The sequence below is a fragment of the Takifugu rubripes genome, chromosome 15 (genome assembly GCF_901000725.2).
Source record: "Takifugu rubripes chromosome 15, fTakRub1.2, whole genome shotgun sequence".
In the NCBI taxonomy this organism is placed as follows: domain Eukaryota; kingdom Metazoa; phylum Chordata; class Actinopteri; order Tetraodontiformes; family Tetraodontidae; genus Takifugu; species Takifugu rubripes.
This window is the reverse complement of record NC_042299.1, coordinates 3,269,101-3,285,943: the sequence shown is the minus strand read 5'-3', so window position 1 is coordinate 3,285,943 and position 16,843 is coordinate 3,269,101. Positions and strand designations below refer to the sequence as shown.

At 42.0% G+C, this 16,843-nt stretch overlaps 1 protein-coding gene, 1 long non-coding RNA gene and 1 other non-coding gene across 15 annotated transcripts in view; 1 reads left to right on the top strand and 2 right to left on the bottom strand.

The window, feature by feature from the left end:
- LOC105417428 (vacuole membrane protein 1-like) overlaps positions 1 to 16,843 on the bottom strand; it is a 37,104-nt gene that overhangs the window by 1,327 nt on the left and 18,934 nt on the right. For 2 of the 13 annotated variants that reach the window (XM_029848826.1, XM_029848827.1), the window contains exons 2-3: positions 15,129 to 15,189; positions 3,356 to 3,458 (exon numbers count right to left, since the gene is read on the bottom strand). In XM_029848826.1, coding sequence (XP_029704686.1) covers positions 3,356 to 3,458; positions 15,129 to 15,189 — 164 coding nt within the window. Of the gene's footprint in view, positions 1 to 3,355; positions 3,459 to 3,504; positions 4,594 to 11,314; positions 14,119 to 15,128; positions 15,190 to 16,843 lie in introns of those variants that run through there. The other 11 variants (XR_003891082.1, XR_003891084.1, XR_003891087.1 and 8 more) reach the window with 8 other exon arrangements.
- Positions 719 to 791, bottom strand: mir21 (microRNA mir-21). Its single transcript, NR_105334.1, has one exon. It is a non-coding gene; the product is annotated as a microRNA mir-21 (primary transcript).
- On the top strand, positions 5,032 to 11,045 carry LOC115252770 (uncharacterized). Its single transcript, XR_003891102.1, has 3 exons — positions 5,032 to 5,227; positions 8,025 to 8,099; positions 10,979 to 11,045. It is a non-coding gene; the product is annotated as an uncharacterized lncRNA (long non-coding RNA).

Below are 16,843 nucleotides of genomic sequence, written 5' to 3'. Positions count from 1 at the left end.
GGACATGCTGAAAGTGCCAAGAAAAACACTGCAAGCCAATTCCAGTGTTATCCAAAGATTTTGCTCTTATGACCAAGGGAAAAAAGATTGCCCATATTTCTGGAAAATAAAAATAAAATCTAAAACAACACAGAGGCTTAGTGGCAAAAGTATCCACTGGACAAGCAATGAGTTCCAGCATTCTACTCATTGTTTCAACACCGTCACAGATAAAGAAATAATAACAATAATTTAGGTTAAAAAAATGTTTTAAAAAGAAACAGCACATATTAAGCAATAAAAGAAAGACCTCAGTAAAAAAAAAAGGAAGCGTAAAGGGGAAGAGAGAGCTGGTTAGCACCCTACCTATGACTGGCTGATGTGATGTGTTGTAATAAGGTGTGTACTTTCTGGCCACTCTGGAAATTCAAGAGAACAGCGCCAACTCTCTCACGCACACACACACACAGTCATACACATAATACAGAGGTAGACTAGTGTCATTAAATCCGCATTTGCAAAGATCTGAAAACACACAGTTCCCCACATAAAAGCCGCAGAGAAACATTGCCATGGAGGAAACAAACAATAGCATTCAGACTGATGTTCCAAAGCAGTTGCTCTAGAGAGAAGTGACAGTGTCGCACACACCTCTAAATGAGAACTGATGCTAACTGACACAATGAAAATAACACAAGGAGAACAAAACAGGATGCTGGTCAGATGAAAGAGCCCGAAATGTCAGACAGCCTACAGACTGTTGTCGCCTTGCAATCTTAACAGCCAACACCAGTCTGATAAGCTATTTGACAGGCCGAGAGTGACAGACGCATGTACAGACAACAATGGTTAAAAAAAAAGGAACAGATAAATAAAATCCTAATCCGACTTACCATGACAAGACAAAAGAGGGGAGATGAAAATGTTCTGAGTAGAGCTCGTGCAGAGCGCCGGGTTCAGCCCGCACAACAGTACCCCTCTGTTTTAGATCTACTCGAGTGATTCGTCTCCTGGCTCTGTGACTAGGGCAGTGCAACGAGTTCATTTGGAGGTTCAGCTGAGGTAACAGCACAGACGCTTTTCACTGCGCTCGGGAGGTTTTCTTTCCCTCCCTCTCCTCCCTCCTTGCCTGAGCCTGCTCTAGCGCCCACTGTGCTCAGTCCAGCGTAGCACAGCAGCAGCACACAGAGGGAGAAGAAAAGAGCACATTTCTCTGGCGGTCACGAATAACGAAGGGGCTGCACTTTTGGAGAAGCAGCCGATCAGATCCGCGGATAAAATGAAAACCAAGCAGGCTCCTGTAGTATCAATTTTCTGTCTCAATTTCTCTTTTACTAACAAAAAGTTCTGAAAACGAGGGAAAACCAAGGAAAATGACCGTTAAATCCCGGATTAAAAATAATGTAGTATTAGCAGAACACAATCTTGAGGCAAAATGAAGATAAAAAGCAGATGCAGCAGCCTCGCAGCCTACTACCACCTCACCGTCCGTCTCACACATGTGCACATGTTTGTAGAACTGACTCAATATATGACTGCATCTGGTAAAGTAGGCCCAGTCTGACTCATGTGCTCTCTTCCTGGAAGCAGAACAATAAGAGCAGACAAAAGGACCAGCAGGGTGATTTGCAACCATTTTACTGTTTCTCATTTAAAACGTCTGAGCCAGGTTTCGCTGTGTACGCAAAGAAATGGTAGTCTGAACAACAGGTACAATTAAACTGAACTACAATAAACAGAAATAGGATTGTTTCTGCCTACCACATCCAGCAACGCACAACTTTATTGGTGGTTAACAGATAAATAAAGGAGCTGTTATTTTCCCTGTAATCAAAAGATATAGTCCTTATTTATCCAGATCAATGAATTAAGTCACTCGATGAGCATTTCCAGTCAAACAAACAGCGCAACCCAAGGTCCGCCCGCAGAAAAGCTACCAGAAGCCGATCGCTAAGCTATGCAACAGCTTACTTGCGAGTACCTACCTCCCAGAGAATAATCACGGATTTCACTGCCAAATGCAAAGATGACAACAGCGAGTAAATGGAAATCCAATTTCAGGCTAAACATGTTGCTATTATGAGAGGAGTCGGACGGCAGCAACTAATTCAGAGAGCAGCAGAGCATCAGCTGGGAAGGAGAGCGGTGGCAACCGCTTTGGATCCAGTCTCACGCCGGTCTTCACCCTGCCTTCTTCTTCTGTATGCATTTTCCCTGCTGCCTCCGCTTAACGCAGCTCTGAGCCATGGAGCTGACAATGGAGCAAACAAAGAAGCATACCATGATGACCACAACCCTCTCAACGGGCCATGACAACCAGCTCTCCTCCTGCCAGGAACCACAGAGAGAGAGAGAAAGAGAGGAGCACGGTCAGTTCGGCAAAAGCCACCATCGCACCCCTCCCCTGTTCTCCCCTCTGCTCCTGATGCTGTAGGTTAGGTGGGGATCCAGCTCCATGTGCAGGAGAGATAAAGATCAGGGGTAATAAAACACGAGGCAGCCCCCACCATCCTCCTCCTAACGCCCCCGCTGACCCCAGCCTGCAGCCTGCCTCCACTGAGTTAAAATGCCTGGCTTCTCTGTTGTAACTGCAGGAGGCTCAAGTTACAAGAAAAAAGGAACATTGTTCTAGAAATGCCTTAATCTGTCCTTGTGTAACTCTTTCTTTTTCATCTCTTTCTTTGTAAATGCCTCAAAAAAAGGGGGGGGGGGGTGTTAAACAGATTTTGTAAAGGCAGAAGTGAGATGCAAAGCAGAAGGGAGGACGCTTCCGAAGAAATTTCAGCAGCCGCAACTGTCTCTTTTTGTTGTAGTCAGGGATTGGGGGGGTTGAGGAGGTTGAGGGGGTTTTTCATGAATTGTCATTGGGGATTGGGGAGGGCTGCTGTGGTCTACAGTCAGCGCTGGGTTCAGGCGGGGCATGGAGTGCAAATGTGTGTGTGTGTGTGTGACACACAGGGGAGTGACCACACTCACACACACACTCCCAATTGGTAAGATGGAACATGAGTCAGCATGCCTCATGCTACAATAGTACAGTTCAATACAGCGAGTGGAGCCAGACCCCACACTGGCCTCCCCAGCCCGCCCAGCGCAGCACAGACCCTGCTCAGGCCCTAACATTATAGAGCAGGTTGGAATAACATGGGCCAAATCTAAGTTCAATTCTTATCAATGTTTAGCTTCAGTGAGACGAATATTAAGTTATTCTCGTGGAATTGGGTCAGCTGAGATAAAGAGAAGACAGGGAACAAAAAAGTGGAGGGAGAAGGAGTGAAAGAGGCAAAAGTAAGGGGGTTGCAATCTTTTCTTGGCATGCCCAAATGAATGAATAAGAGACTGTGAGCGGAGGGGGGGCTGAGGCCCCTGTACTTACAGTTGGGGTCCCCTCTCCAGTATGATGGTGCGGCTTGGCCTTCTGGGCCTCCCAGTACTCTCTGTAGGGCTTCTGCAGTGCCGCACCCAGCAGTGAAAGAGCTCTGCCTCCACCAACACAGAGGAAGAGAGAAAGAAAGAGAGAGAGAGAGGGAGAGATGGGGAAGAGGGAGGGAAGGAAGGGGGGGGGTCAAATCACGTCATATCATTGTTACTCACCAGCCCAAGGGCAGCAACAAAGAGAGGCATGCTGTCCTATGTCCTGTACAGAGTCACTCTTCCCTGCTTCCTCTCTATGAGGAGAGAGAAAGACTGAAAGAGCAATGAGTGCAATCCCTTCACTGCTCATCCCCCATCACACACGCACACACACACAGCAAAACTGTCGACAAAGCTACAAACACAGTGCTGCTCAAAAACAAATAAAACAGAGTAAATATATTTAAAGAAAGAAAGAGAGAACATTGACAGCTGTGGCGGTGGTAGTCAAACTCATTCCCCCGCTCCGCTGTCTCTCACACGTACTCGGCTTCCTCTCCGACTCAAACACACACACACACATACGCGCGCCGATGAACCCGTTCAACTCCCCTGCAGTGCCTCCTCTGCCGCTGCAGTGAGGAGAAATGAATGACTTCTCAGAACTCTCACATTTATCACAGGCGGTTCCTGTAAGAACTGGTTTTAGCCAATTAACGAAGTGAGTCGTACCCGAGGTGTGTCATCACTGGCTGAGATCAGGGGGATGGCCCACAGAGGGAGGGTGCTTCTGTAAGACGGCCCATATTAGGAAACCCTATACAAGCATACTACTACACCCACTACCCCCAAACACACACACACACACACACACACACACACACACACACACACACACACACACACACACACACACACACACACTCACACACACACACACACACACACGCACAATAAAATCAAATCAGCAGCCCATCCCTACATCAGGGTTAGTGATTAATCACAAAATAAATACATCCTGAATACCTTCTTATGTTCTTTATTTCTATATTGACACAATTACACCCAAAATCTTTGTCACAAATCATCTATCACCTTCCACTTAGAGAACCTTGGTTCCTGCTGGGGAGGTGCTATCAAAGCACACATACACATCAAAGATTTTAGGGCAGGTTTGCGTGGGCAGCCATGTCACATACGGTTGACTTTATGGCTGATAACTTTCTCTGAAGCAAGGAAGTTATTTCCGTTCCACTCCACCTACACACACACACACACACACACACACACACACCTAGGTCATTGATGAGTATGAAGACATGCTGTGTTAAACAAATTTACAATGAGGAAGTGTTTTTTTTTCTTTTTAATTAATGGTTTACTTTATACTAGTTGTTAGAGGTTCTGTAGGTGAATGGCCAGAAGACAAGACAGGAAGTCTCCCTCCTGGATTACATTTTAAATGGCACCAAGCATCAAGAAACATTAAGAAAACAAAGAATCTTCTATTCACAATCCTTCTTCAGTTTCTTGACATCCACACCAAATTTAAAATATTCCGCTGAGTTTTGTTGCGTTCAGCGGCGTAAAGTAAAATCAAACATACGACAAATCCACTGGTTTAAAGGTTACACGCAAGCAGGCAAGAACAAAGAGCGAGAGAAAGCATTTTTCTGCAATGGCGGGCGAATCATCTCCTCCACGATGAGCAATACTGAGTCATGTGCCCGGGCAAATCCACCAACAAAAAAAGCTGAAAGCTAGCACTGTAAAACACATTTTTAATGCCTCTCAGTCATAGGAGACTTCTCTAATCTTTTCATTAAGAACTTTTGGGGATTATATTTTCATTTTTTTTGCAGCAGTTATAAATTTATTGGAAATAAGAGTTTCTGTGAGTACCTGTATTGAAAACATTTGCATGTGATTTAAGAAACGAGAGAGCCACATTTAGATATGAGTTTCAAATGATTTTCTATTAATAGTAATGTCAATTTTGTTATATTTTATTTTTCTGAGTTGATGGCGTGAAATATAAGGCCCGTAGGCGAAAAAAGTCAATTTGCTAATATGTATATGAATGATTTATATAGCAGCTGCTCGTTGCCCTAGAAAAGGTTTTGCTCTTAGAAATAGAAAACTAACTTGCAAAACTAACTGTAACTGTAGCTGGGGCCTTTACAAAGCTCAAACTAAACAACCAACAGCGCTTTTTTGCTTGTTTTCTTAATAAGGCAGATCTTCAGACTGTAAAGAATTATTTATATTAAGTTATTATTTCTAGGTAAAAATTTAAATATATCTTAGCAATTCTGGATTAATATAAAAATATGAAACTAAAATTATAACAATTACTACAGTATTGATATTCTTAGAAATGTAGTCCTAATTGTCACAATTAGTCATCATAAAAACAAAAATAAAATCCAAAATATGTTCAATCAGTTTAGGTAAAGTGAATAAATAAATACATAGAAAGTGACATTCGATAAAATGATTTTGTGTGTTCTTTTCTTTCTGTTTGCTGTGAGTTCTAGTGCAGCTTGAAGTAAAGGCTCCTCCAACAAATCTCTTTTCTTTAATGAGAAATAACATCACAGTAAGGAGGATTTCAATTAAAATCATTCTAAACGTAGGTGGCTTTACAGCCACAGAAGCCAGGATATGTGCATTCTTGTAATCTTTAAAACAGTTGTCCTCTAATTAATTGAATTACTTCCAGAAGTTATATAAAGAGAAAAAAATGTGTCGACACTGCACTACAGGATGAAACAATTCAAATACATCATGTATTTTAAGTGCCTGTGCACATGTGTGGCAGTTTATCTAATAAATTAAAATCCTTAATATAGAGCACAAATTTTGTAATTTACAAAAACACGTAAAACAAAAATGAGCTGTTAATCTCCTGAAGATTTACTAAATGAGGAATTGAGCACTATAGATTTCCTTTAAAGTTGTGATATATTTAAAGTCTGCAAATCTGTTCTGTTCATATCTACGACTCTCCAACAGTCTTTTTTTCCTCGACCCAACAAACTTTTATCAATATTTTAGTCCTGTTCACAGAAACCACAGCACCACCACAGACATGCAGGGCCATCACACCTATCACTTTTTCCCATTTTGTTTTCCAAATATTGCTCAGTGTGGTCATACAGTTCAAGTATGGAACAGAAACAACACTTTAACAATTCCTATAATAGTGTTTGGTAAAAAAGCAAAAAAAATAAATGCTGCTTGGGTTTCACAGTCTAAACTAAATCTGGCTTTAAAGACAACCAATTACTTCATTTTTCCAACAAAAACAGGAGACAATTAAATAAGGTATGAAGCTTAAATATACCAAAGATGAAGTATGAATATGTCATTACATGGCGGAAAAACAAAATTGTTTTAAACAATAGGTAGAAATATTAAAAATATCAAACACAGGACAAGGTGTTGCTGCCTATTCTGCTGGGGCTCTTATTTTTCCTCTCAGAAAAACACAATCCTCTTTATCAGGGAAGCAATCCAGAATGTTGTTCCAATTGTACGAGACAAAGACGTGTCACGGCCTTTGACTAATAGAAATAAAAGTGGGCAGTATAACGTCTCTTCCTAAGAGAACTGTGCTGTTACAGGACTACAGGTTCGAGCAACATTTAAATATTTAAATATTAACAACTCTTTAACTCTTATTTACATGTAGGTTTTTAGCTCAAATTTGGAAAGTGTGACTCCAGAAGTCGTGGGAAAGTACCCTAAATGATCTGGGGGCTTTTCCTAAAGCCTCATTTAATATTGATAAGCATGAATGACGGTCAGAGCTACAAAGACACATTTTTCTCACAGAAAACCTAAAAATCTGATCAATAAGTGAAGGAGTGAACCAAAGTTTCTTAGGGAAAATCCCACAGATGTTTAGTTTCCTGAAGTGTGATTGTATCTATAAATGGTTAATTTCAGAGCGCTATCTCTCTTTTTTTTTTTTATTGAGTTTTCATTTCCTGCTGCTGTTCAGAGTGTGGAGTGTGTTTAGGTGTCTGGTGTCTGTTTGATGGAAGCTAAATTCCAGAGGCCTTGAGTCAGAGGAGACCTTTGACCTTGCTGCCCCTTCTTAAAGCTGCCACCTACACACCTTTCACCCACCCAACCACACACACACATGCTGAAAGTGTGCATGTTTATTGTATGTTATGTTATGTTATGTTATGTTATAACCTCTTGTCTAACTTTAAAAAACAGGATCACACATGTATGCTCATGTGCCCTGATATTCAAGTGAGGAAAGAGAATGACAGAGAACAAGGGCTCACATGACAGCCAAGCCCTGGCCAGGTCCAACTGATTACAACATCCTCACAACAACCAGCTTAGGCAATCTCTGGTGTTACCCAACTCTGCAGGGCCACAGTTCACACCTAACATAATAGCAGTGACGCCACTCTGTGGTAAGGTGGCACTCTGTCCTGATGCACTAAATCCTGGTCCTCCATGGCATCTACGTGCAAAACACTTTCTAATCAGCTCTGACTAAATTATTGGACCAATTGGTTTTTATGATGAGGAATAATAATTATGGCTGGTGTGTGTTTTACTTTGGAAATCTGAAGGGAAATCTAAAAAAATAGCTCTCACTCTATCCGTGTGTTTGGGTGAGTGTGTGTGCGTGCGTGTATGTGTGCATGTGTGTGTTCCTCCTCCAGTTCAACAGGGCTTTTTCCCAATGACTTCACCACTAAAGCATGGAGCCCACTCCTGGACGGAGATCCCCCTGCCCGGTATGTTTATCACATCCCAATTCTGCAGTCATCTACCCACCCATCCACCCCCACCTCTCTTCACACACACGCATACGCACACACACACACACAAAACTTCGGACACATGCCATCCTCTTGGGAGTCAGCAATGCTGCCAGGAAACCAGGGGGCACCAATTATAGCAGTCTATTATTTCTTCACTTCCCAGACAGCCACACAAAACAGCTCTAAAGCCCCCCCCCCAAGGTTCAAGTCCACATGTCCGCACATACCCTCCTGGCCAAGGTGTGGAGGTGTGTGCCATCCACTGGACAATCAGATCTGGACCAGTGCAGTGGTAAAAGAGTTGCTGACTGAGATTACTGACGGTGGAGAGGAGTCACAGCTCTGCTGGAGCAACAGGGGCAGAGAAGGTTTGGAACTACCAGTAGTCGGGATGGACGGATGAGAAGAATGTTTAGAACCTTCATCATGACAGGCAGGGACGCTCAATGTATGGATGCACGGTGACAGTTTACAATCCAAGTTACCTTCCAACCAATAATGTGCTTTCTATTTACTTTTATATTTTTACTAAATACAAATAGGTCAATTTACAGTAATAAAAATAGGTCAATTTACAGTAAATCAAAGATTATTATGCAGAATTATATTCAAAGATGTGGGATGGAAAATTATTAATAGGTAGACAAATCGAGTCTTAAGATGACTGTCCCATACACATTATGTATGCCACAAATCCAAAACACTGTGTTTAGCCGCGAGGAAGGTGGGGGGGGGGGGGGGGGGGGGGCACAAAAACCTACAGTGTGTGTGCATTCTTTAGTGTACAGTTCACACGGGGAGTGTACAGTACGTTCAGAATGATTCAGAGTTACTGCGACAGACAACCGCATCTGTACATGACTTGGTGTGATCCGAACTCCAAACATGTTTCATCCGCCGCCTGTAATCTGGACCTGGACTGCTGCATTTCGGTTTATGTGCGACAGAGGTTGTGGTTAGAAGCGGCCTTAAGAAGTCAAGTGAAAGTTCCTGTCTGTGAAATGGTGAATCAGAGTAAAACATCATCTCCTGGAAGTTGAGAGACTGAACATGAACATTTCACAGTTTAATTCTGTTCATAGTAATAAGGGAGAATAATTATCAATGACTTAACTAAAACAACCTACAAATTTGTATACAGGACATATTTTGCCAGTTTTCTATTTTTTATCTGATGTCCATAAATCTCAGAGAAATGTTTCTAAATTACTATTTATCCAAGTGTGCCGAAAGTAATAAGTTTGAAATCCATGGTTCTGCTGGGGGTCTGGATGGTTGTTTGTCTGTGGTGCAGTGGGGCGGCAGAGGTGGCCAGATGACTGTCCTTTGAGTCAGTGTGCGTCTGTTATGACCGCGCACACAGAACACACATGGAATCACGACAAACGTTAAAATCACGCCATAAACTGCGACAATTACAGGATTCACCAAACAATGCAGGACAGAAGTGGCTGCAGAGGAAGCGGTCTCACCATGTTCCATTGATAAACAGATCCCTCTAGAAATGAATCTATGAGTGCCGTTTCCTTAAACAACATACAAGCTGGTTTACATCCAGATAAAAAAATACACAATATATCCGTTAGTACTGGTCAGAGTGGGTGATGACTGGATGAGGGAGTAACATGTGCTGTTAGTCCCTCAACCAAAATAACCAGCAGACAAAGCTGCAGAAACAAATTGAGACTGAATCACAAAAAATGACACCAGGACAGGAACAAACATCTGACCTTTCCGTTTCTTTGTCCCTGTCTGAATCACACAGATACACACACACTGACACACACACACTCACACACACACACACGTGCAACTGAATATTACTGCAAACGACCATGGTGAGACCTTAGGACTCAGCTCTCTGTAACTATTACTACCTCTGTGTTTCTATTTGACATATTGGGCCAAGGTAATCAGAACGGAAGTGCAGGGGAGATGAGAAAATGGCCGTCCCGCCAGGCCCTGCATTAAAGTTAATTAGGCTGTAAAAAAGGGTGCTGCCATGACCTGCTGCTCCATCCATCACCCTGTCTTGCCATATTTGCAACTGATCCCGTCATCCTAAGTGAGAGGTCTGAGCACAAAGAAGAGCAACGGCAGCTTATGGAAGGTCTACTTAATGCCATCTTTGTTCGGGAGTGTTTCAGGTGACTCAAAACCCAAGTGAGTAACGGAATTACCAAATGAAAGAAAAAACACACCGATGGGCATGACGGCTTACGGGGTATATTTATAGGTGCATTGGCTGTTGCAGCCACAAACCCAACTCCCAAAATAATATTTACAATTTTCCAATTTCTATTATTTAACAAAATATTAGGTACTAATAATTATGCAGAGCTCTGTGATCATAAAATTATTTGTAACTACCCAATATGTCTACCTAAACATGGTTGTATTTTGAATTCACAAAAGTTCTTTTTTACTGAGGTGACTGTTTACTTTTGGCCTTTGAGACCGCAACCAACTCATTAAGAAAGCATGTTGAAATCTACTTTCTATATGACTTTGGGGAAGAGAAGAGACACAAAAGTAAAATTAACAGGAAACCAGCAACTTCTTCACTGCCTCTGAATACAAATAACTTCAAAAATACATTTTTAATGTTTCAATTATCTCATAACTCATCTAAAAAAGAACTTTCAGTGCTCATTTTGTAGAAAACCTTCTCATTTTTTGTAGCTATTCTAGCTTAAATCTATGTTAGACTCACTGAATAACTCAGCTGTAGCTTGACATTTAAGAGAGTAAGTGTGAAAATGTTGATTGCGATCTAGAAAGAACTGGTATGAACCAGTGAGATGCTCATCCAACCCCCGACTGCCTTGTCCTGACCTGTGTCTCTCCCTCAGCCTCCCTCTGAGCAAGGCTGCCCACCTGCTGGGACCCTGGATGCAGACAGCCCCGTGTGGCAAGAAGAGCCATCTGCAGTCCCATTATGCTGGTAATGGACTCCTGCTTTAAATATGGACTCACATGGAAATGTCCATTCTCATGGAAACGTGCCAGTTTGCCCGACAGCCCCCAGCACACCGGATTCTACTGGAGAACCTTTTCAGGTCTTAATTCTTTCCTTTCTGCACCTAAATGGGGAGCGTTTGACAGTGCCTCCCTTGACACAGTCTGAGTCTGAGGGATTTATAAACCCAAGAAGATGGATGATTGACAATCGTCACCAAAAGAGAGGAAGATACTACCAGATGAAACTGTGAGCGTGTCTTTCTTGTGTTAAACTCACATTGGATATGTTTAGACTAGAAAAATGGAGCCACTGGGGAAAACTGGCTATCAGCAATGAGTAATTATCATTCATTTATTAAAGTCACGTGACTCATGGATGAAAAGAGAGCACATATTTCTGCTTAAATCTGTTTTTTTTGTGTATTAAATAAAACAAATCCAAGTTTCTCATGTTGTCTTCAGTCCACGCTGAAAACTGTCAGGTTAATAAATATAAAAGCAAATATTTCTCTGTACACTGTGGACTTTGTTCCTTCCTAGACCTCCACAAAGAGTGTTCCATCAAAGTCACAACAGACAAAGCATTAACATCATGGACTCCTGCAGACAGTGAGTCACCATCATTTCAGGCTCTTTTCCCAAAATCTCTTGGAATACTTTTCCAGTTTATCACCATATACAGCTGTAAAAAAAAAAAAAAAAGTGGCATGTCTCAGATTCAAAGACAAAGGGCGCTGAGGGGCTCAAGTAAATGCAGGGAAACAGCCTATTTAATCACTGCAGTAGATGGAAAGGTGACCCTGAGCCTTTTGTGACGTGCTGAATGTTTCATCCTTACTGGCCGATGATGCTCCGGTTGAGCTAATGGCTGACTGGTGATGACACACTACTGTACTGAGCCTGACCGTCAGACAGGATCCAAAGCTAACTCCAGGAAATAAGCAAGGGAGGGACAAAGACAGCACATTCAGTCATTCAATTTGATCTTTTCTTGACAGCTTCATCCTGTTTGGGGTCACGGGGAGGGTGCTGGAGCCTGTTCCATCTTGCTTATGGGTGAAGGCAGGGAACGCCCCTGAATGAGTCGCCAGCTCATCCAGGGCCCTATGTGAGCATTTGGGGGTTCAGTTGTTGCACAAGGGTAGCTCGGCAGTGCTCTGAGGGTGTCCTGGCAGCTTCTCCTACTACCACAACACCAGATTTCATCTGCGCTATGGGTTCAACCGAGAACGATTTGCATCTCAGCCCAATCCCCTAACGCCTGAACTACCTGAGTTGATATGATTTTTCATAATATGATGTTTAAGATCAGAAGGTTAAAGTGTGAGTATCACCATCATTTTTTTCATAGAATTATTCACTAAAAGGTGAAATCCTGCTGTTCTCAGCAAACCTACCTACAGTTGTTTTTCATTGCGAGAGGTGAAAACTTCAAAAAATAAATAGAAAAGAAAGCACATCAGCACGACATGCAACTGCTTTAGATTTTGATCAAAGCTCCTCATAGTGCAAGACTGCAGAATTATCTGCTGACACTGAACGTCCACGACTGAGCTGAAGAAAAGACATCTGTACTTAAGTCACAGGGCATAATAAATTCAAGTCCAGTCAGACTCTGCTCCATCTGAGCTGGCCATTAGTTGGTCTTATCAGCCAAAAAAAGACATCCTGAAAAGATGTTTTATTGTGGCGTATCAGCAGTTCAAAGCAAAATGATCTCAGGAATCGACCTACAAAACGTTAGCGATTTTACCACAAATGCTTTGCATGTCAGGAGACGAAGAGTGAATCACATCTGCTGTGTTTCCACAGCACACAGAGGTTCAAACGGTGTTTAAACGTCTAACACCCATGCTGTCTTTGTCCCAAACAGACAGTAACTGGAAAAACCGTTAGAGAGGGAAGAGCACGCGTTTGATTGAACAACTGTCAGAGGACAGAACTTCATTTTCCACCAGCCCTCAGAAGGAACATCAGACAGTCATAAATGTAAAATGGAAATTGTAACTCACTCGTTCAATTAAAAAAAAACCTTTGCGTATCCTCCACATTTTATTTTCAGCTCGTGAAATAAAACTTTGGATTTTTTTTAACAGATGTGATGACAGTTTTAGAGCCTCGTGACATTTAAGCAGCAGATCCAAACGTTTCCTATGAGACTATGAGCTTCAGTAACACTTTTCCATTTGTCATTCACAGTCAAACACTTTTCTTGCTTTTAAGAGCTGATGAATGACCTAAACCTGTAGAAATATCTATATAAAAAGGACATGTTTGGATACTAAAGCATGTCCAACAACATGGCAAGACACGACTTGTTCTAGTGACACAACTGTCTGTATCTCTGTGTAGTTTCTTAATGAAATATGGAAAGCATTTGTGAATATGCCCTGTTCATTGAAGAAATTTCCTCTATACTAACAGGAATAACAGAAATCCATAAATATGATTTATTCAATTTGATTTGCAATAACTGATTCACCCATTTCTATTTATACTATACGGTAGTACTCATTATTATTACACATTTATATCTCGTCAGAAATCAACAGAGCCATAGTCTGATTGAAATAATGTTACAATTGAAAGAAATATCAGTGTGCATTTAACTGAGAGTTAAAAGTCAACTGAAAATAATAACTAATAATTGAAAAGTTTTAACATGACATTATAAAAATGTATATATATGAACATAGAATAATATATGGGAAATTATTTACACTATATGTTTTACAGCAACATTTAGCTTTATTCTGTCTTTGAAGATGTCGTTGAAGAAATCTTTGTAGCTGTGCACAGATGTGGCCTCCACACCGCGATGGGGTGTAAATATAAGTTCAAGTCCCCAGTCGATTCCAGCACTGTGGTCTGAGCCACGTTCTAACCGAAAGGCCGCCGCTCATTCACAAAGTGATGACTGAGAGTGAGAGCAGCTCGGAGCGAAGATGAAGGTAGTAAGGTCTCGGTGATGAGGAAGGAAGCCGACGGTTGAAGTTGTAATGAGCAAAACTTCCTTTGTAGAAGAGAATGGCTGGTGAGTCAGACCAAAACCAGTCAGCAGCCAATCAATTCTTGTTGCAAGTGTGCAGTTCAATGAACAATGACTGCCTGCTTAAGCTTTCACAACACACACCTGCATGCGTGCACACACGCACCTTATTTAAAATTTGTTAAAACTATTTTATGCTGTGATGCAGTGGGTAAATAGCAACAGTGTGACGTATATCTGTTAAAACATGGTGGTTAACGGAGTTCATGCATTGAAAAGAAGAATTAGGTGTTCCTGTGTGGATGATAACAAGCAGCACACAACAGGTGCAGCTGCAGCCCCGAGGCTTCACAAGGACACCGAATATGAAACTGAGACTCATTTGCAATAGCTTTAGAGAAGTAAAAAGTGTGCTGAGTCCAATTTATTTATTATTATTATTATTGCCGTTTTAGAGAAACCATCCTGTGCCACATCATATCATCATAAAAACCACCTGAATCACTTAAAATATCTTCAATGGTAGAGCGATGCTGGTTTCAACTGGGCTGACAGTTTCTGACATATTGATTCCTTTTTTTTGTTTAGGTAACTTATAATGCGAGAGAAACAAAGAGGAAAACTGATGATGCGTGACAGAAGATTGCTATGATCAACAGAAAAGATGGGAGGGTGGCCCATAAGATCCATCTTGAGACAAGCTTGAGCTCACTATCAGCTCAGGTAACATCATCAGTCATAAAGTAGGACGGGGAGGGGGTTTCTGTGATCAACTGAGGTTCCCTCCTAATCAGAGCATGGTTACAGCTTTAGTCATTCAAAGGGCAAACCCAGACCAGTAACCAGGCGTTGGAATACTCCAGCAGACTCAGCAGACAGAAAATGTAACAAAATCTCTTGGTTGAGCTCTTTGCCTGTCTTGACTTGTCACAGAGGGCCACAAATGCCCCAAATATGTATTAACTTTTATGTGCAATAGCTGCACCCCACATGCCGATTTTGGTGAGCCAACACACGCATACACAAGCATGCAGCACTTGAGGCTTACTCACCCAGAGATGGGGCCTATCTGCTCCACCATGTGTCTGCGGAAGGTGTGAGCAGCCACAGTTTCTATATGACAAAGAAACACAACAAAAATACCAGTTACAGAGTGGTGATGGGGAACACTTCATAACCTGCTCAGTCACTCCTTAACCCCCCCCCCCGTCACAGGCATTCTCTCTCTCACATGCAGGCAGTTTGTGGCACAGAGGGCAAGAAATAAAAGATCAGGTATCACTGACACATGAGCAGCAAAGGTGGGCCCATCGGGGTGATTGTCCTTAGAAAAATTGAGACCTTCAGATGGGATCCTGCTTCATCGGTGTGTCAGACACAAACAGACAAACCGGAGCTCGTCTGGGCTCATATCAGGCCTGTCCTTTATGAGCCCAGTCCCTGAGCAGGTCTTTCTTGGGCCTTGACTTGCCCTCTGACTGAATGAAAGTCACCAGATTGTTCTAAACAAACATGTGTTTTGACCAGAAGAAATGTGGTTTGAGGCAATAACATCAAGGTTGGCTTAAACATGACATTAGAAAGGCTTAACCCCACAGAGCTCTTTGCGGGTCCATCATTACAATCTTAAGTTGTACAGAAAAGGATTGTTCAAACCCACAGGACCTTATTTTAAATTCTCGTCCTGATCCAGAAGGTTTCCAAAAACACTAAATATACACTGCCGAATTACAGGGGGAAAGAGTATGATACACAAAACATCTTGAATTTTCCATCTTCTTTAATGATGGTGTCATAAAAATGTCACTTTGGGTTTGAATATTGTCTTACTACAGCTGTCGTTTTACCCAGGTGATCTAAATTATGAATAGTTCATTTCCAGGAACAATTTAGTGCAGCTAAATATTCTGTACGTATATTCACAGTGGGTCACAGATAAAATGAATATTTGTAATGTAACTTTTTCAATAGAATAAATCATCCTTAATCATCGTTAATAAGCCGGGAGGAAGGCAGTAAGACACCAAACACAGGAAATCTGACTAAGATGCTTCAAACAAATGGTGACTCGTATATTTCAGTTACTGATACAGCTGATAAGAGCTACAATGTACCAGTCATAACAAATTGTACGCATACGTGCACACGCACACAGACACACACTGGAGGAAACATTACACCAGTTTTTAACACAGCATGCACTTTCATTTATTTAATGAACACTGTTGAGTTTATGATTATGAACAAGTCCACAGCATCCAGACTGAAAGCCGTCTTCTGAAATCAAAACCGTGTCCCCCGCGCACTTTTGTGCACTTCCATGACATCATCAGTCACTGACAAATGTAATGAGCAGAAGAGGAGAAAAACTGCCTGCCCTTGGGAACACACCTGAATGACAGGTACACACACACTAAAAATCACACAGTGCTTCAGAGTTCTGGTGCAAACTTTAACCAACAATTACACTGTGAAGCGTGTGTGTGTCACTCTCACACACACACACACACACACAGACAAATATCAGAGATGGAGTCCTCCGGACGGAGAAGTGGACAAAATCTTGCTTTCCATTAGCGACACACCCCTCTCAGGAGGGACTCCTGGGACCCCCTGAGTACCATGTGTGTGATTAGGGCTGCTATGTATGCTAACCCCCCCCCCCCAACACACACACATCTCTTTGTGTCTCTTTCTCCATCACCTCCCTCAGACAATGTTTAGCTGCATTAAGTCGTACTCTCTGGGTTCATCAACCCCACCCCTC